Genomic DNA, 20,286 nt, shown 5'->3' on the forward strand with positions numbered 1-20,286 from the left:
AAAACGAAACAGAACAAAACAAAATTCCAATACTTCTAGTTGTTGATCAGACTATATCAGGGGAAATAAAGGTTTCATCCTCACCAGTGACAGCATGTTGTGTTCAGCCCACCAGGTAAGCAGCGTAATCCCATTTCTCTGGGTTCCATGTTGTCTGATGGAACATTCGCACACAGGGCGTCACGGTCACACTCAGCTTTCGGCATGTCCCCCTCTGGTTGCATGTGGAAAAGAAGATCTCCCTCCTCCTGGATACTACTGCTGAGTAGAAGCCACTCCAACATTCTTCCAAAGAAGGATTTGGGTAATTTGTGGTTTATTTGAACAGTGGAGGAAGGGAGATACTGACTAAAGACCGCTTCATTGATCAGCTGGCGGAACTCAGTTCTCTTCCTGAATCTTGCCAGTTGAGTATGGACTCTGGTTTTCTTGTCTGTAAAATGGCTGATTCTTTTTGCCCTTTCCTAATTCACAGGTGATGATGCTGGTGAGAGCAGCTAATGAGAACCTACTATGTGCCAGACCCTGTGTTAAGCTCTTAACCCTCATTATCTCATTTCATCCCCACAAAAACCCATGAGAAAGGTATTTGTATTATCCCCAGTTTTATATTTGAGAAAACAGAAATTTGGAGAAGCTACACAATTTGCCTTTGGTCGCACAGCTACCAAAGGGCCATAAAAGAACTTAAACTCAGATCCATCTGATGCTAAAACCTGGCTTTTAACCTTGATGTAAATTTATAAAACATCATAGGAAAGCATGTTAAATATCCAAAGAGTCTGGAATAGACATATTAGAAGATTAATGAAAGGATATTTCATGTTATTATTCTTGGTATGTAGTATAGGTTCCAAAACAAACTTCATTTCCCAAACATTCTTCTCTACTTGGGAAGAAAAACAAACAAAAAAAGTTGTGTTTTCTTTTTAAATTGCTCTCAAACCATGGAACTTGCAGTCATGTGATACCAGCTCAGAGCACCAGAAGGGACTTTCAAGGTTATAGAGACCAGTCACCTCCTTTCATAATTGAAGACACTGCAGCTGGGAGAGCTGAGGGTCATGGCCACACAGAGCTCCAGTCCAAGCTTGATTTTGCCAGGCCTCGTTTAATGCCCTCCTGGCCCCTTCCTCAGAGCTTTAATCTCTGTTCAGATGATTCTCGGAAGCATTGAAAAATTCACTTGTCCTCTCCCCGCCTCTGTCTCCCTCCCTTCCCCACCCCCCACCAACCACATCCTTGGGCCCTTAGTCATCGTCAAGCTGTCCGTACTTGTTGGGTTGCCTGTTTTCATAGTCCTCCACACGCAGGTGCAGGAAGGGCTGCAGGTGTGAGCTTTGATTAGGTGGTGAGAAACTCCCCCAGACCTCAGCTATTCTCAGGTAACCACGTTCTAGGCAGTCTCATCACTCTGCCGCAGACAGTGGGTCCCTGACTCCACCACAAATTTGAAGGCACCTGCATCCAAGATATCTGCAGAACTGCATCTCCAACCTTTGCACAGATTCATGCAGTAGCAAAGGAATGAAATATAACTCTACAAAATACAGAGATCTGTAGAAATACAGCTGACGAAGGCCCATTCTTTAACGTTTCAGTTAGACCCAGTCGAAAAATTCTCTACAGAACATACACCAATCAATCTTTTGCCAACAACTTTTGGATGAAACTGCTCTTGACAAGGTCACTACTGTGTTAATAAATCCAATGGCCAATTCTCACTCCTCTTCCACTTGAACCTCAGTAGCATTTGACACAGTTGAAGACAGTGTAAGTGCCCAGATAATAATGTCACTTGGCTGAGAGGTTCATGCATGCCTCAGTGACAAAGTTTTGGTAGTTAACACCAAAGTGGACCAGCATTCTTTGTAGTTGTTGAACATATGTTTGTGCTGAAGAGAACTGTGGACATGTCCCTCTATTTTATTGTCTTTAGGAAGTACCACATTTGTCAAGTCATAGAAATCTCTTAATAGAAATCTGTTAAGCCTAAGAGGATGTAATATTACAAGTACTACCCACACCCCTGCCACTTGGTGTCAGTCCGCTATGCATCAGGAATTGCATAGTCTAGTGGTTAAGGTCACAGACTTACTGGAACCTTCTGGAGCCTCACCACTTGGGTTCAAATTCTGGCTCTAAGGCCAACCAGCTTAGGGAACAAGAGAAATGTAAAACACGTAAGGCTACCACGAGCAGTTGCCTAAGTTGTTCACTGCAAAAAAGTACTCCACCAACAAGTGAGTGGTGGCTACAATTATACCCACAGTCCTCTCACCAAGCCCTGTGTCCAGTGCAAGTTTATGTCCGCCTGAAGGAGGGGGCACTGCTTGCAGAAGTGTGTGCCCATGAGACTTCAGACGAAGTGACTTTTTCTAATTTACACAAAGGTACCAAATGGACTAGCAGCAACTCTGAAACTGGGGCCTCTCTCATCAATATAATTTTGTTGTGGGATCAGTTACATTTAGAACTTCAATGCCCAGAACACCACCTGGCACACAGCACTCAACAATAATTGTTGAATGAATTAAACAATCTGAGAATTATCTTCATGAAAAAGTTGTAAAAATAATGAACAATAGATCACCGTAGGAACCTCAAAAAATAGTCAAAACTATGTTCATAATAATACTAAGGACTTACTTGTCTGTTTCGCTCATTCTCTACAAGAGTTCAGAGTTCATTGATATGGTTCCGGATTCCAGATTGCAACTAACTTTTAAGAAACTATAACATCAATTTTTGGAGTACTTTCAAAGAAAAATATCCACAATGATCTGAAAAGTCTATGAAAATACTTCTTTTTGTTCATGTGAAGCTGAATTTTCTTCATATATTGCATCCAAAACCACACACGGCAAATTGCACCAGACTGAATGCAAAGACAGATATGCAATCCAACTATCATCTATTAAGTTAGACATTAAAGCAATTTGCAAAAATATAAAACAATGGTACTCTTCTCATTAAAACTGTTGTTTAGGAAAACATTTTTTATTTAAGAATGTGTCATTCGCAGATGTAGAGAACAAACGTATGGACACCAAGGGGAGAAAGTGGTGGGGTGGTGGTGGTGGGATGAATTGGGAGGTTGGGATAGACATGTATACACTAATATGTATAAAATAGATAACTAATAAGAACCTGCTGTACAAAAAATAAATAAAATAAAATTCAATAAACACACAAACAAAAAAGAATGTGTCATTTATGTTAACATTTAATGGATCTATTATTGTTACTTTGAATGAATTAATATATAAATATTTTGTCATTTATCCATTGTAATTTTAGTTTGGTTAACATTAATAACTACAACGCACATCAACAAAAACTCTTTAGATATTTCAGTGATTTTTAAGAGTGTAAAGTGGCCCCAAGACAAAAAAGTTTGAGATATAAAGCAAACTAGGTTATCAAAAACATCTAGGGAACTTTGTAGAAATACATATTCTGGTGCCCATCCCTCTAGATCCTGATGCAGTAGAGCTGGGATAGAGCTCTGAGAATTTGTATTTTATAAAACTCTTCCAGTAATTCTGATTATCGGTCCCTGGTAGAAACAATAAATATAATAGAAGTTCGGGGAAATACAGGCCCAGAGGGGGCATGCACTATAATTGTCAGAGAAAACTTCAGTTATCCAATAAATATTTAAGTATCCAAGCACATACTAACTTCCAGGCAATATTGGGAACATTGGCCAAACACAACCCCTATCTGGAAGAAACTCACTGACCAGTGGGAGAGATGAAGAGAGCAGGCAAGAGTTACTGCACACAGTCATGGGGTCTGTGATGGGGAAAACGGGGTGCTGTGGGAACACAGAAGCAGGGCATACCACTTCAGAGAGCTGGCCTTAAATGATGGAAGGTTCTGGAAAACTGAGGGGAAAGGGGTGACAAAGACCTAGATTAAGGGTAATGACTTGGAGGTCGATGGTCACAATGTCCATGTCGTGAGCAGTACATTGACCAACCCGGCTGGCATGGAGGGCTGGCTAAAGAACAGAGCATGATAAGGTCAGGGAGGTTGAGTGGGCCAGACGATGGAGGAGTTTAACGCCAATGAGCTGCTTGGAGTTTGGTGAAGATATGATGAAAGATACGTTTTAGGATTATAACTCTGGTGACATGTGGAGCCTGAGGGGCTGAAGAATGGGAGGCCTGCTAGCTGGCAATTAGAATAATGTGATTCTGGGGGCCATCCAGGACAGGCAGGAGAATAAGCAGCAGTGTTCATGCCCGTGGTCTGAAAGAAATTAGATAAGCTGCTGAAAATCAGACAGTGGGATAAAATAAATTTAATAAACCCTCCCTGAACTTTCTATGCCCCTTTTGTTTAGACTCTGTGAGTCATTTTATAGCAGCGGCTCTTGAAATTTTAGGCTCATGGTCTCCTTTGACAATCTGATGAAAGCTTTAAACATTCTCTCCACGGGGTAAGAAAATAAATTAAAGCAAAAAACTATGTGTGACTAGGCAGGATTTTCTCCACTCTCATGTTCCTTTACCCTCTTAGCTTTTTCATCTCCTTCTTTCTAAAAGAGGTGTCATTTGATAAGAGGAAAAAAATTAAAAAATAAAAAAAGATTCAGCAGAATAAGGCACCAGAGTTTTCCTGTACGTGGTAGTGAGTATTAGTAGCAGAAATGTTGGGGGTAGAGATTTCACTCTGAAGTCCAGGAAGCCCCTTCCTAGGGAGCCCAAAAGAAGCAATACGGCGGGGAAACAGGGACAGAGTCCAAGTTTGGTGGAAAAGGAGGGGGAGAACTAGATTACATAGGGTTTGACTGATGCTTCGTGGAGAAAGTAAAGAGCTATACTCGATGAGTAGAGGGACTTCCCAGTAGTAAGGCTTTCTTTCCGGAAATGGACTGTAGCTTTATACCCACCAGACATGGTAGTCATAACCAAGAGCAGGTGTTACCTCTTTGCTTCTTATCTCAGTTTCTTGTGAGCCCTCATCTGCCACTGCATTTGGGAACTGTCTTCCCCCAGTCAGGGCTGCTGGTCACAGTTGTGCAGGCTGTTCACTGAACAAAACTCTAGGCAGAGGGGACAGTGGAGACTGAAAGCCAGCCTGTGCTGTGCTTGCCAATCTCTGCTGGCTGGTGCGGGGTCAGGTGCACCCAGAGAAGGCAGCATTTCTAATCCTCACAAAGGTGCCCTGCCAGCTGGCATCGCTGTACCACGCGCAAACACTCTTTCTCTTCTCCTGCGTCCTCCTCTTCCTTTTACCCCTGGGGGCCGTGGCAGAGAATGGTCAGTTTGTAAGTCTCCACAATATAAAGTGGTCTGGGGACATTGGCCAGACTCCCATCTCCCTTCCTCTCCCTCCCTTGACTCCTCCTCTGTCTCCCCCTCCTGCCTCTTCCAGAGCCTCTTACACAGACGTCATTCTCTCAGAAAAAGCAGATTGAGGTTAAAAGAGGAAAATTATTCACTACATGACACATGTGCTTCTTATGTCAAGAGCAGAACGGACGAAAGAGAACCAGCAGAATTCAGCAGCCCCCCCTCCTCCCCTCAACCCCAGCCTCAAGCTAAGAGAAAAGCTGTGAAAAAGGGCAGCCCATAAACAGTGCCTGAGTAACAGCCACAGGACTGAAACCACAGGAGACCACTGCCTTCTCCCACAGATGTGGGGTGAGTCTGCTTGGCTGGCTTCCAGATCACACACCTGCTGTAAGTCTTTCAGCCAGAATTGGCCCCAAGGCGACTCGAGCTTAATCCCCTCCCCTCTACCTTAGAGGGAACTTTCAAAGTGTGGGAAATGTGAGTGTTACCCCATATGCAAGCCTGGCTGACTTACCCACTTCAGGCTGTCCCCTCCTCCCCCTGAGGAACTGGGCTTCTGCTGCTCTAGACAGTTCCTTTCCTGAGCCCCTTGGTGGGTCTGTTCCCTCTAGGCATCGCATAGAGCAAGCTAAGGTCCAGAGCTTGATTTGGAGCAGAGGAGGAACCTGGTACCACAGGGCTTTTGACTCCAAGGAGATCAGGAATCCACAGTCATCATCATAACAAATGGTGAACACTTATGGTGCACTCCTTACCTACCAAGCCCTTTCCATCCAATGCCTCACCTAATTCTCACAACCTGAGGTATTAGTCTTTCCATTTCATAGATGAAAAAACTGAGACTCAGAAATATTATAAAGCTTGCTCAAGGTCATGGGTTCCTGCCAACTCCACCAACCCATGAGAATTGTCACCTCCTTCCTTAGATATGATCATGTGTCAAACTCTTGCAGGCTTTCTCCAAGGGAAGAGGCCTCTAGGAGTCCATTTCAAAGATTCACACTTGATAGGGATGGCCAGATAATCAGACTAGAAAAGGAAAGAAAAGACTGTCTGGTTAAAGGTCAACTAGACTGTGTCTGACGGTCAGCTGGGGGTGGGGGGAAGGAAGTGCGAGGGTGACTGGTTTCCTGGAACAAGTCTCAATACCATTGCAATCGATCAGAAAATTGCATAGGTGTTTTATCAGGAGCATTGATTTTCTTCCCAGAAAGAGGTTTTGAATTATATCACACACAGAAAGGGTCTGTCCCAGACCAGGTCTGGGACAATTTTTCTTTCCAAAGCTATTACAGTGAACATCATATTATATTGATATATACCATGACGATTGCAATTTAATTATGTAAAAATAACACATAATCATGGTGTCACTGTAATCCTGAGAAAGTCAGGATTAACCTATATGCCCTGCCTGTAACAGGTGCTTAACAAATGTTTATTCAGAGAATAAATGAGTGAATGAATGAACTTTGCCGGCAAAGAAATGAGTGAACTAGATCATAGCTGCTCGCAGTGTGATCCAAACACCAGGCAGACAGGTCTTGAGACTGTTACTAGACCACAGCAAGATAAGCACAGAAATCAGGAGTTTAGATTAGAAAGTTTTTTAGCAATTGGATAATGTCTATTGAATCTAATAATAAAAATGGGACTTGCATTTTAAGTCTTTTTTTTTTTTTTTGGCAGTGTTGGGTCTTCATTGCTGCTCGGGCTTTCTCTAGTTGCAGTGAGCGGGGGCTACTCTTTGTTGCGGTGCACCGGCTTTTCATTGCGGTGGCTTCTCTCATTGCGGAGAGCGGGCTCTAGGTGTGCGGGTTTCAGTAGTTGCAGCACGTGGGCTCCGTAGTTGTGGCTCGCGGGTTCTAGAGCACAGGCTCAGTAGTTGTGGCGCACGGGCTTAGTTGCCCTGTGGCATGTGGGATCTTCCCGGACCAGGGCTTGAACCTGTGTCCCCTGCATTGGCAGGCGGATTCTTAACCACTGCGCCACCAGGGAAGTCCCGTATGTCTTTTTTTTACTTCATTTTTTTCCTATTAAATCTTTGTCTTTCCTTCTCTGTCCTCCTCCTCCTTCTTCTTCTTCTTGGAATTTATTGTACTTTTAAGCAGTATTTGTCTGCAATGGTTGGAAATAAAGAAAAAGAAAAGGTCTTTTACCACAGTGGTTTAATCAGAAGATCACAGACCCACTGGAAAGGCCAGATGACTTTCTCACATGAAAAGTTCCATTCTGAAAACCTCCTGGAAGAGAAGAGACCCTGAGTCCATCCTACACAAACCTCCAGCCATTCAACTCTAACAACAGACTTACCCAAGGTGACTGTCATTCTTTGGAGGGGAGGGAAATAGAGGCGTCCATTCAAGGGTCCTCGTCAAACAGCTTCTTAGAGCCATGCCATTGCTTGGAGGCTCAGCTGCCCTCATGCTCTCCTCCCTCCCCCACCCCCCAACTTCAGAACGAACCAGGGAGAATCAGAGACGTTAGCATCAAAGCAGAGCAAAATCCGAGGCTCTGTGTTGTGGCAGGATGGGGGTTTTCTTCCCCTCTCAACCCTCTTTCCTTCCTCCCCAAGGCCCCCTCCCAGCCCTTCCTGGGAGGGAGTCTGGTAAAATGAAAGAAAGTGACTGTGAGAGCCTAACACCAAATAGTTCTGTCTGACAGTTGTCAATAGTAACCAAAGAAAGGTGTGTTTGTTTTATAGCTGTTTCACTCTGAAGGGCTTAAGCCTCCACTGGGACCTTCTACATGGAGCCCAAGGCTGCGGGAAGGGCTGAGAAGGTAGAAGAAGATGGGTTTGGGGGGGGGTCTGTGGGGGGAAGATGGTCGGAGAAGACCAGAGAAAGAGCAGCTGGATGGATGATCGTCAAACTCTGTGATGAACTTACAGGCGACTTGATAGTAAAGTCAAGAACTCTCTGGACTTCACATCTGTCATACTAAGACTTTTCTTTCTAGGACTAGATGTTCCTACAGGCCCTCCAGTTTTGTAACCGAGGAGCTGGAGTGTGGAACCAAATAGGTGGAACCATTCTTGGAAGTGTGGTGTCAGGAGCACAGGCTTGGGCCAGATTGCCTGGACTGAATCTTGACTCTGACACATGCTAGGTGACTGACTTTGGGTAAGTTTCCTCATCTGTAAAATGGGGATGATAATATTAACTTCATCTTGAGTGCTTACAAGAAAATAAATTAACATACATAAAGCACATAGTGCCAGATATATCTGTGGTTTTTACTACAGCTTTAAGCAAGGCCACACACACACACACACACACACAAATTGCCCATACACAGTTCAATACATGCCCATAGATGCAATTAACAAACATATGGTTACAGGTTCCTTGGAAAAATCTGGAATAGTTACCATGCTGCCTTTACATACAACAGCATAAGAGTATGTATATTCATTAACATGCCAACATAGAAAGCTGTTCACAATATAGTAAATTTTAAAAAGTAGATTGGAAATCAGATTTTACTATATGATCCTATTTTTTCAAAAATACATGCATAAGTGTATAAGAAAAATTCTGTAGGGGTAAATACAAAAAATGATGTAACAGTGATTTTAATTATTGTCTTTTGCTTTGCTGTTTTTTTCTAATTTTTTAAACAATAAGCAGGGCTTCCCTGGTGGCGCAGTGGTTGAGAGTCCGCCTGCCAAAGCAGGGGACGCGGGTTCGTGCCCCGGTCCGAGAAGATCCCACGTGCCGCGGAGCGGCTGGGCCCGTGAGCCATGGCCACTGGGCCTGCACGTCTGGAGCCTGTGCTCCGCAGCGGGAGGGGCCACAGCAGTGAGAGGCCCACGTACCGCAAAAAAAAAAAAAAAAAAAAAAGCATGCAATATTTGTATAATCTGGGGGGACAGATATAGAAATACATATCTATGTAAAGAATCTCTTTCCTCTATGACTGTTTTAACCTGTCACAACCAGGCTGGCTTGCAAATTTCCCTTCTGAGTATTTGGGTGGAAGAAGGGAGAGCCTCTCTCAGATTCCCCCTGAGCCCATGAAGGCCCAGCTCTGAGCTGTTCAGGGCTCATAGCTCTGGCTGCTGAGCTTGTTAATAACACACAAGGCCGCGCTGCTGACTGGCTGCTGTGTCCTGTGTCTTCCTGCACTTCTACCGTTGCTGGTTTCATGTGTTGGCCTTTCCTTCTGACATTTTCTTTTCTTTTTTTAATCACCTGCCAGTGCCTCTGACGTTTTAAGCAAAGGGTAAACCTTTAAACTTCCATCGTTGAAACCTGAAACTAGGTAGATAGAGGCTGGGAGGTTTGAGGCCTGAGGGAAGATAGAAGAGCTCCTGGGAGCTGAGACCTGGCTCTCAAGGTCCCAGCTTTGCCTGCAGCCAGCTGTGTGTCCTTGGGCAACTTGGAGAGTCAGTTTCCTCATCTGCAAAGTGATGAGCTTGTGTTAAATCCTCCCTGAGTTTTCTTCCAGCTCCAAAAATGTGGGTCTAATAATAGCACATAATAATATAATAATAGTAATACTATATAATACAATATAATATATTATATAAACATTGATACTATATAGTATAATAATTTAACAAAAATAATAGAGAAACGGAAGAAAATGTTCCAGCCATGTTGATTTATATATTATACTCTCAATGGAAGTATACACACTAACAGGAGAGAAAAAAATTAGTGTGAGTTTGCAGGCAGTATCCAGAGAATTAATGCAAATATGGTTTAGACCTAGATTAACAGATAATTTCCCTCTTTCAGACTTTTCCATTTGTTGATCAGAGACAACCACATAGCAATTTCCAACTTTTTTAAAACACGTTATGATAATAAGAATGATAATATTGACGGCCAGGGCTTAGAAACAGAGACCTCTCTTCTGGTCAGTAACTGTGTGCATGGCCTGGACATGTCACATCACCTTCCTGGGCCTCATCTCTCTCATTTCTTCTTCACAGGGTCGTCTTGAGCCTCAGATGAAAGCTTGCTTAGTGGCATGGAAAACGGGGAGTTTGGAGCCAAGAGATCTAAGCACGATCCTGAGTCTGCCAAGTGTCAGTTAAGTGCGCATAGATGAGTCATTTAACCTTCCAGAGCCTTAGCTTCCTTGCCTGTAAAATGGGCCAAATAATAATAACCCACAGCATTGTTGTGAGGTCATGGGTGACAACATACACAAAGTACTTGATTGTTTAGAGAGTGCTAAGCAAATACTGGCCATTAGTACCAGAAGGCATGGAAAAGCACTTTGGACACTTTTAAAGTGCTGTATGAATGGATGTGTGTGATGGTGATAATAAGGATTGATTTACTCAAGAAACAGAGGTCAGGGCTTCCCTGGTGGCGCAGTGGTTGAGAGTCCGCCTGCCGATGCAGGGGACATGGGTTCGTGCCCCGGTCCGGGAAGATCCCACGTGCCACGGAGTGGCTGGGTCCGTGAGCCATGGCCGCTGAGCCTGTGCATCCGGAGCCTGTGCTCTGCAGTGAGAGGCCACAGCAGTGAGGCCACAAAAAAAATAAAATAAAAATAAAATAAAAAAGAAATAGAGGTCAGCATCTACTATGGGCACGGCACCATTTCAGATGCTGGAGCAACCAAAGACAGGTGACAGGGGTACCTAGCTGCAGAGGGAAATGATGAAAAGGAGGAGAAAAGAGGGAAAGAGAGATGTATTTGAGAAGTACATACATGCAGTGATTTATTGGGGGCTTTCCGAAAACTTAATAAAAAACATTGTCAATCAAAATCCTCAGTAAATCTTTAGTTCCCTGAGAGGACAGCTTTACCACCCAACAACTGCTCTTTGGTTAATTCCAGTGACTCACTCGTAAATTGCACCCCTCCTGTTTCCATCAGGGTGAAACTTCCACAGAGCAAAGACAGATTAGGGCAACTTACTATGTTCTATTTAAACAACACAGCCATAAAGAGCAAGCACTGCAACTGCATCAGTAGATGGGCTCTAGCATGCTGTAACCTTGCTGTTTCTCACGCCTGTGCTACCACGTCCATACACATATTCTTGGAATTGCTCCACAAGTCCCAGCAGGCAAGCTTTTGGCTCCACTTTGAGTCCTATCTAGACCCTGAGTTCTAGTCATTTCCTTCCTTGTTTTCAGAATCTGTTGGAAACCACTTGCCTGTGTAAACCCCAGCTTCTGTAAATCATGTCACTTTTCTGTGCCAGTCTCTTCTAATCCATCCTTTGGAACAGCCCTAACCCAACAGTCAGGTGGGTTGGAATCCCCCAAGTCAGTCACTTCTGGAGGGAAATGGGTATTGAACACTGATTGTTGTGAAAAGCTGTGTGTCCCTTTTTTGAGGCCAGCAGAGAAAAAGTTAAGCCTGCTTTCTTTTTCAGAGGGGTGGTTTATTTTTATTTATTTATTTTTTTGCTGTACGTGGGCTTCTCACTGTTGTGGCCTCTCCTGTTGTGGAGCACAGGCTCCGGACGCGCAGGCTCAGCGGCCATGGCTCACGGGCCCAGGCACTCCGCGGCATGTGGGAACTTCCCAGACCAGGGCACGAACCCGTGTCCCCTGCATTGGCAGGTGGACTCCCAACCACTGAGCCACCAGGGAAGCCCGGGGTGGTTTATTTTTAAATGATGCAGTCTGTCTACATCAGCCAGGCTTCTCCTCAATTAAGAGGATAAACTACCAAGTGTCCTCCCTCCCTTTTCCTAATTTATTTCCTTATAGTACTGATCACCCATCCGTATTTATCAGATTTGTTTACATAATTATTATCTGCCCATACACAGCTATCCCTACCTGACTAGATCCTAAACTCCACGAAAGCAGCAGCTTTGGCTATTTGCAGTCTTGTTGCTAAGAAGGTCACGGTCCAATGGGGGAATGGAAACATGAACACATAATTATGAAACAATATTGTAAATCCAGCGATGGAGAGATGCTCGGATCGATGTCTCTTTTAGTGACGTCCTCTACTTTCTTTGAATCACCCCCTGAGAGAACGCAAGAAGCCTAGTATCACCCCCTGAAAGAACAAAAGGAGCCTAGTAAATGCTGAATGAATAAATAAGATAAAGGATTCTCTGTTGATCCCTTCTGTAAGGCACTGAAAGGCACCTGCTTTGTGCTAAGAAAAAATACTGCAAATTATAGAGTACAGGAAACCTGGATTGAAAAGTGAGCTTATAAAAAGTGAACAAGTAAAACCAAACCTCTCTGCTCTCATGAAGCTTAGAGAAAGAACACCCAAAATGTGGTAGGGAGAGTGAGGTGGGCTGAGTCTGCCACCAGCTCATAGAGCTTTGGGAAGGTCATTTAACTGTCCCCAGATCTTAATGTCTTCATCCACTAAAGATCAGGATCCTCCCAGCTCTGAGGGAGGATGACAATTGAATGATAGAGCTGCCATTTATTGAAAACTTGCTATGTGCCAGACATAGTGCAGACTTTACCTGTATTCATTCTTTTCCTTAATCCTCACCACCCTGTGATGTTATTTTCTCCATTTTACAGATGAGGAAATTGATGTACAGAGAGGCTAGTTAACTTGAACAAGGCTGCAAAGCTACTGAGGGGCAGAGCTGAAATTCTGGAAATTTGACTGTACAACCTGAACTTTAAAAAAAAGTTTTTTTTTTTTTTTTTTTGCCACACCGTGCGGCATGTGGGATCTTAGCTCCCTGACCAGGGATCGAACCTGGGCCCTTGACAGTGAGAGCACGGAGTCCTAACCGCGGACCACCAGGGAAGTCCTTAAAAACCTTTTAAAATTATGAATTATATCAGGCACACAAAAGAGTGTATAAAACACATAGGAATATTTTTGAAGAATAAATAACAGAAAAAATTAAATGATCATTCTTGTACCCACTTCCCAAACTTAAGAAATAGAACAATACCTGTGACATCCCTGGGTGACCCTGCTCAGTTGTATTCCCTTATCTCCCTAGGAGAGGTAACCACTTAATTAAATGCTGTGTTAATCATTCCCATGCTTTAAAATGTTTTTGACCCTAAGTATTGTATTGTTAAGCTTTGCTTGCATCTGAACTTCACTTAAACGCAATCATAATACATATATTATTTGACTACTTGCTTTTTTCTCAATATTGTCTACATTAATTTATATTGATACATACGGCTACAGTTCATTCATTTTCATTGTTGCATAGTATTCTATGTGAGAATATACCAAAATTTATTTAGCCATTCTCTCTTGATTACATCGTGTTGTTTGTAGTTTTTGCTATTATCTACAATGCTACTAAGAACGTTTACATACAGGTCTATGTAAGTATATCTCTAGGGCATGAAATGTCTAGGTCAAGGGTATAGGATATTCAATACTACTAAGTAATGCCAAAATGTTATATCAACTTATATGCCCACAAGAAGCATATAAGGTTTCCTATTGTTTCATACCCTTGCCAGTGCCTCATAGTCATACTTTTTAATTCTCCGCCAATATGGTAGTAGGAAAATGATATCTCATTGTGGATTTTGTTTGCATTTCCCTGCTGCTGGTGAGATTGAGCACCTTTTCTATTGTTTATTGGTTATGCATATTTCTTTTTCTGAGAAATGTGCATTTTTAAAATTGTGCTGTTTTTCTTGATGATTCATAGTAGTTCTTTATATATTATGGATAAAAGCTTCTTAATATAAATATGTCATTAGAAACCCCACAATTCTTGAACTTTGCCCTCCCAGAACTATTCTTTTGCATATTCAGATTAGAATTAATCAGCACACTCCTTTCTCTTCCAAGCAAATAGAAGTAGAGAGTGATATTTCCTGGCTTTTGAGGCTCAGGACAGGAGAGTTAGCCAGGCTGCCAAACCCATATCCTTCAGAAGAGTTATGTGTACTCACTACCAGAACATATAGATGACTTTTAATATTTGGTGAGTATATCAGTCAAAATTCCATAGGAAACCAAATTTATTCCAGATGGTTCAGATGAAGAGATCTGAATGAAGGCACTACTTGTAGAGGTTTGGGTTAACACAGGAGGGATGTTGCTGCATCCCAAGACTAGCACCAGCAGGAAGCCATTACTTCCTACAGGACGGAGAGGCAGACAGAGGAAATACCATCCTGGGGCACCATGAAAGCTCGTGATGTGGAGGAGAAGCTGCTCAGCAGGTGGGAGGGATTCACAGCTATGGACAGATAAGCATCACCCAAGCAGGAAAGAAGTAGGAAAAAACACCCAACTATTCTCTCCTCCTACCCTCTGACTTCCAGCCAGAGTCTCCCACCAGCTGCATCCAAGTAGAAGCCAGCCAGGAAGAGTTCCTGGGTGATGCAGCCCACAGGGTTAGCCTCCCAGCCACAGGGGAGGGCAGCCAAGGGTGGAAAATGGAAACGGGGAGTGGGAACAGCCAGCAGAGACCACCATGGCAGTGGGATAGGAACCACCTGAGACTTTTTCATAGGAAAAGTGACAAAAGGAAGTGCATGAAGGAAGGCTGCCGAGCCCTAATCATTAGCGTGTAACAGGGATCATTCTCACCATCTTAGCTAAGTTAGCGAGTGTAATGAACATTAAATATAATTCACCGTATAATTTTTAGCTGGTCAAGTTTAATTAAACCAAAATTACATAGTACAACTGGGATGTTTTGAAAAGTAACTGTACAAGGGCAATATCTCCATATATCAGTCTGGGCCTCAGTTGCTTATCAACAGAAAGAGAACAATATCTACCTTATGAGCATGTTCTGAGGATTCAATGACATGGTGTATGTAAAGTGCCTAGCACAAAGCTGGAGCCAGTAGGAATCAAATGTAGTTTGTTTCCACTATCATTATGTGTAATTTTACTCATCTTGCTCTATCTAGCACTGCTACAAATGGCACCTGCTTCTGTGTAGGTTTCCCATTGTGTGGCCCACTATCAACAAGTTCTAGAATATTCTGATCTGATCTAGAACGTTCAGCCTATGTATCTGCATAGAGGTCCACCAAAACCGTAATGACACATCCATTTGAACAATAGTTCACAGATACAAAGCTATTATTGTATGAATACTATTGCACGAATTCTTAGAGGAATCCAGGACTTACTGTTTTAAGTTAAGGAAATTGAGGCTGAAAGACACATGACCCAGACTTTGTGACTCCCAAATATGTCTGCCTCTTACTCCCCCATTATTGCTGTCTATCTACCATTAAGGATTATGTCCCATGTCAGGATATATTTTAGAATTGACCAAAACATGAACTTTAGGTTGAATCAAGTACTCTTTAGGAACTTTACGTTACAAGTAATTTCTGTGGCTTGTTTTATCTTTTCTGGTGAAAAACTGCTCAGGATCTTGGCTAGTGATTAATGTTTCTTTGCTTTATCAGAAGAGATACAGCCTGAGGGAAAATAGGACCCTACCCTTTGAGTTGCTCTGATCTGACTCAACCCATAAGATAGTCTTCTCGGCACTGGGGATGAACACTTGCAGATGCCCTGTCCCCTCCATCGTATCGTAACCCTATAGATATGCCACACTGGAACCCTTTCATCCCATCTCATGATGGGTAAAGTGCCCTTCCTCGGTACCAAATCCTTAAAAGGAAAGAACCGGGCTTTCCTGTCCCCTGTCACTCCCTCATTCAAAGGAGATACCTGAAGCCTGAGGCGTGGAAAAGTGAAGTAAGAAAAAGAGAATTTTTTCCAAGGTTTTTAAAGCATCAAATCATGATGTATTTCATTTCTGCCAATTCACATGCAGTCAACCTATAAAATTATACTTAAAAGCCAAGGTTTAAAGCAGACACCTTTGCAAATGTTGGTGCTCTGTGACTTAGGTGGGTCCCTTTCTTATTGCCAGAAACAAAAATAAAAGGGGAAGATAAAGATCAGACTGGGAATATTTTATTAAAAATAAGTTTTAAAATACAGGGACTAGTAGGGTTGGGGCCTGCAAGGTTACATGAGATGAGATGTGGCAAAACCATACAGCTGGGCTGCTCTGGGCGGAAGTGGGGCACAGTGGTCTTGAGCACAGCTTTGGAGTCTGACAGACCCACTCGAGACTCCTGATGCTGCCACTCACCTGCTGCGCCAGGCCTCAGTTTCCCCGTGTAAGGTGGTGCTCACCCCACAGGGTGAGATAACACACGCTCAGGTGCTTAGCACAGGGGTCAGCACATCTGGAGCCCTCCGCAAACTGTCACCGTTGGGATGCCTTCTGCTTTCTTGTCGCTCAGCCTCATTTCATCACACTAGCTTCGGCCGCCCCATTAGTCAGTACAAGGTAAAGCAGAATAGGATGAGCTACCCACTCAAAGCAACCCTTTCACGTAAACAAAGAGCATATTTAACGTTGCTATTTGGCATGGTTAGAAATCAGTGTACAATAGTCTACAAAAAGGCACTGAAAGTTTTGAAGGGGAAGAAACATAGCCTGAGTCGAGGCAGGAAATATAGATAAACAGCCATGTAGAACATACACTGCATGGATTCTAACACAATGACCCATTTTTGCTTCTTCCCCACCCCTGTCCCCCACCCCCCAGGGCTGGTGGAGGTCTGCTTCATTCCCATAAGCACTTCGCGGCACATCAGCCCAATTCTCGTCCTTCTCTCCAATTCAGTTCAACACAACTTTGTTTCGCTATGCTTCTTTCCCTGAGCTGGGCCCTGGGAACACCGAGATGAACAGGAGGTGGCCCAGCCTTCAAGAATGATCATCTAGTAGGGGAGACAGATGCCAGCGGGCCACTGTTTCTGCCAGGTCCCATTGCTGGGGAGGGTTTACACGTGGATTCCTGTTCTCAGGTGTGAGGGTTCCCAGAGACAGCCTTTAAGCTTGGCTCCAGCCAGCAAGCAGAGGGCTCATCTGTGGCCCAGATGAAGGCAAAGTCATTTGACCACACCCTCTATGACCTTCTCTTCCTCCACCGCTTCCACCGTGGAATCACCACCTCTTCCCTCACTTAGAATCAGTTATCTGGGCCCTTCCCATTTTCATATCCCAGCCCCTGCCAATCTCCCTTCAACAAGAAAGAAGGAAAAACTTTGGGACAACCAATGTTAGTCATTAGAAATTTATTCCTGCTATCATGTTAAATACCGCCTACCTTAGACAGGCCCTGAAGGAAAATCTGCAGAAGTTATTTAAGACCATTTGCAATTGTTGGAGAAGAGGAGGCGGGTCAACAGGGATATCACAAGGAGATGCACTCCCATCGCCTCCCCTGCCTGGCCAGCTTTGAAGCCCTCCAACCCTCTGGATGCCCAACATAGACAGCTGGATATAGTAGCTCTCAAGTCAAGGGACACAGGTGACACAGAGCCGAGGATGAGCTGTGGGACTGGTGAGCTGGAGCTGTCCGGGCGAAGGCAGATATGTCAGTCCCAGAGGATTGAGGGAACCTTGGACGCAGAGACTCAGACCCTGGTCCCAGCCCTTTTCCTGAATGTGGATGGGAGAAGAGGAAAAAGAGAAGGCAGTGTGGAGATGAGCACACATTTGATTTTGACATCTATTATAGCTATAAAGAATTGACCACATAAGGAAACTGAAAAATTAGTTTGGTTATGTCAGCATAGGTCTAATCATAGTCATTTATGCCAACTGCCTTACCATTGGTGTGTAATGGCATGTTACACCAAACCAATGATGTACTTCCATAAACGTGGTTCAGAGTAGTTATAGGTTTTGATTAGGTGAGTAAATGAAACACTTGGGTTCCAGCCTTCACGATTTCTTAATTTACATAGTCCTCTGTTCTCAGCTTTCACACATGGTCAATACCATTGCTTTTAAGCTATTAGACAGAATGGTGGTTGGGGGTTGGAGGGATGTCCCTATTGATTCAGTATTTCCCTTGAGAAATTTTTATTATCTAAGCAATTGCTGTATAGTTTTCCTGTTCCCTGTGCTGGGAATTTGTGATTTTTTTTTCCATTCAGGTGTTTCATATTCATGAACTAGTAAAAGCTATAAATTCCCTTTTTTCCCTTAAATACATACATATACATGTAGACACCATCCCAATTATTCTGATTAGGTCCTAAAATTAATGAATTATGTTGCCATGCCAGCTCAGTTTAGAGCTCAAATAACAAATTTGCTAAATCACAATTATACAGACTTTGAGCCTGCTCTTTCACAAGACCTACGACCAGCTAGGAACCCCAGTGTCAGAAGAAGCAGGCAAAGTGCAGTGGTCTCTGAAATGAAAGTAAGACTTCCTCGCATCTGTTCCAAGTTCTGCTGCTATCACTGAGAGCAGTCTGATTCTCTACCTGAGAGGTTTTCCTTCAATATGTTTTGGGGAATGAGAGAAGAATACTTAGTACACAACTGGAGTTCTTTGGGTGAAAGGCAAAACCATAAGAAATGCGCTTTTAAAAAAAAATAATTACAGAGACATATAATGATAGCTGTTTAAAATCATTAGGCAGTATTAAAGTATCTTATGTCATTGAACTGTATTTTATATAAAACTCTGAATAACAAGTGGGTGGAAAATTAATTGCAAGGATCAGTTTACAGTAATTTCAAATTTGATTACCTAATAAAATCTAGCTGGCAAGTGATTTCAACAAAATTACTACTTCAGACGAAAATACCGACACTACAAACATATGGCAGGGCCCTATAAGGTCATTTCACTCATACATCAATTTGTGCTTGTCAGTAGGTAGGAAAAGACTTCCCAAGTGTGAAAACTAATTATATACCAGTGCTATTTATTTTGTTATTATTTAAATACAATGTGTCTTTAAATATGGAATTCTTTGGAAAACTCACTTCATTATCCAAAATTATGGAGACCAGTTTGGTTTTATAATCGAAGGTGGGATATTCATTACAGTTTCCCAAGGGATCTTCTAACTGTAATGGGCAAAGAGTTCTTCAATACAGTGTATTTCGTAAAAACATCCAGTAGCCAAGTCTCATCAACAACTGTATCCGAAAGGTTTCCTGCTGCTGTTCATGCTGCTTCAGGCTGCTTAGGACGTGCCCAGAAAGAGCATCGACGCTTGCTGGCTTGCCTGCTCTCCCTGTCCCAGTTAGTTTTTGCGGTAAGTGACTGCTGGGTGGAGTCTTTGGGGTTTAGAGGATCTTGCACTCGTTAACGGAGAAGAACCTCCTTCTGTTGCGTCTCCTGGCCTGGTTGATGGCAGTCCGGACGGCACACTCAAATACCTGCTGTACCCCCCGGTTGCTGAGGGCTGAGCACTCCAGGTAGCCCTTGGCTCTCACCTCCTGGGCCAGTCTCTTTCCTTCTATAGCGTTGACGCAGGAAGCCCTGTGGGGCCCCATCTCCCGCTGGTCAGTCTGGGTGGCCACCACGAGCACGGGGGTGCAGGGCAGGTTGCTCCTGACTTCACCAATCCACTTGTTCTTCAGGTTCAGGAAGGAGTTATGGTTGGCCACGGAGTAGCACATCAGCACCACGTCTGCCTGCTGGTAGGACAGAGGGCGGATACTCCTGAAGGCATCATTGCCAGCTGTGTCCCAGAGACCCAGGCTGATCTGGATGCCATCCATGAAGACGTCTACACCTGTATTTTCATACACTGTGGGCTTGTAGGCCTCTGGGAAGGTCTCTGAGGTGAAGCGCACTAACAGAGAGGTTTTCCCCACAGCAGAGTCTCCCACCAACACACACTTGATGGAACTCAGCATCTTCCCAGCTCGGATTCCTAGGTACAAATTCAGAATTCTGAGGAAAAGAGCCCTCAGTGGGCTGCTGAAGCAAACGCCATTCAACAACGAGGAATGGAAACCAGATGGATTTGTGCTCTTAGGACCTCTGACAGCAATTTGCAGAATGTTACTTCATGCAGTCCATCCAAGGGAGATGCACCATCTACTATGGAAACCTCCAAAGGCTGGTCTTCAACTGGAAAAAGAAAAAGAAGGGGAGAACTTGAGTCTTTTTTCCCTTTTTTGCCGATGGGGGAGCTTCCTCATTGGCAAACTGATTAATCAGGGGGTCCACCTCAGTGGACAAGGGTCCTCCCCCCTTGTCTAAGCCACTCTTACCCTCGGCGGGGAAAGCTTGGATCT

General features: G+C 43.6%; 1 protein-coding gene and 1 long non-coding RNA gene across 5 annotated transcripts in view; one reads left to right on the plus strand and one right to left on the minus strand.

Moving 5' to 3' along the window:
• The window catches only part of LOC125964174 (uncharacterized), a 178,191-nt gene that overhangs the window by 79,899 nt on the left and 78,006 nt on the right, over window positions 1-20,286 (plus strand). The gene's annotated exons all lie outside the window — the stretch shown is intronic.
• The window catches only part of RHOH (ras homolog family member H), a 59,143-nt gene continuing 41,838 nt past the window's right edge, over window positions 2,982-20,286 (minus strand). For 3 of the 4 annotated variants that reach the window (XM_033421694.2, XM_033421693.2, XM_033421695.2), the window contains one exon: window positions 16,411-20,119. In XM_033421694.2, the coding sequence (XP_033277585.1) occupies window positions 19,327-19,902 (576 nt within the window). In that variant the 5' untranslated portion in view covers window positions 19,903-20,119 and the 3' untranslated portion in view covers window positions 16,411-19,326. Of the gene's footprint in view, window positions 7,425-16,410; window positions 20,120-20,286 lie in introns of those variants that run through there. The other variant, XR_007476831.1, reaches the window with a different exon arrangement.

Source organism: Orcinus orca, chromosome 4, assembly GCF_937001465.1.
Source record: "Orcinus orca chromosome 4, mOrcOrc1.1, whole genome shotgun sequence".
Lineage (NCBI taxonomy): Eukaryota > Metazoa > Chordata > Mammalia > Artiodactyla > Delphinidae > Orcinus > Orcinus orca.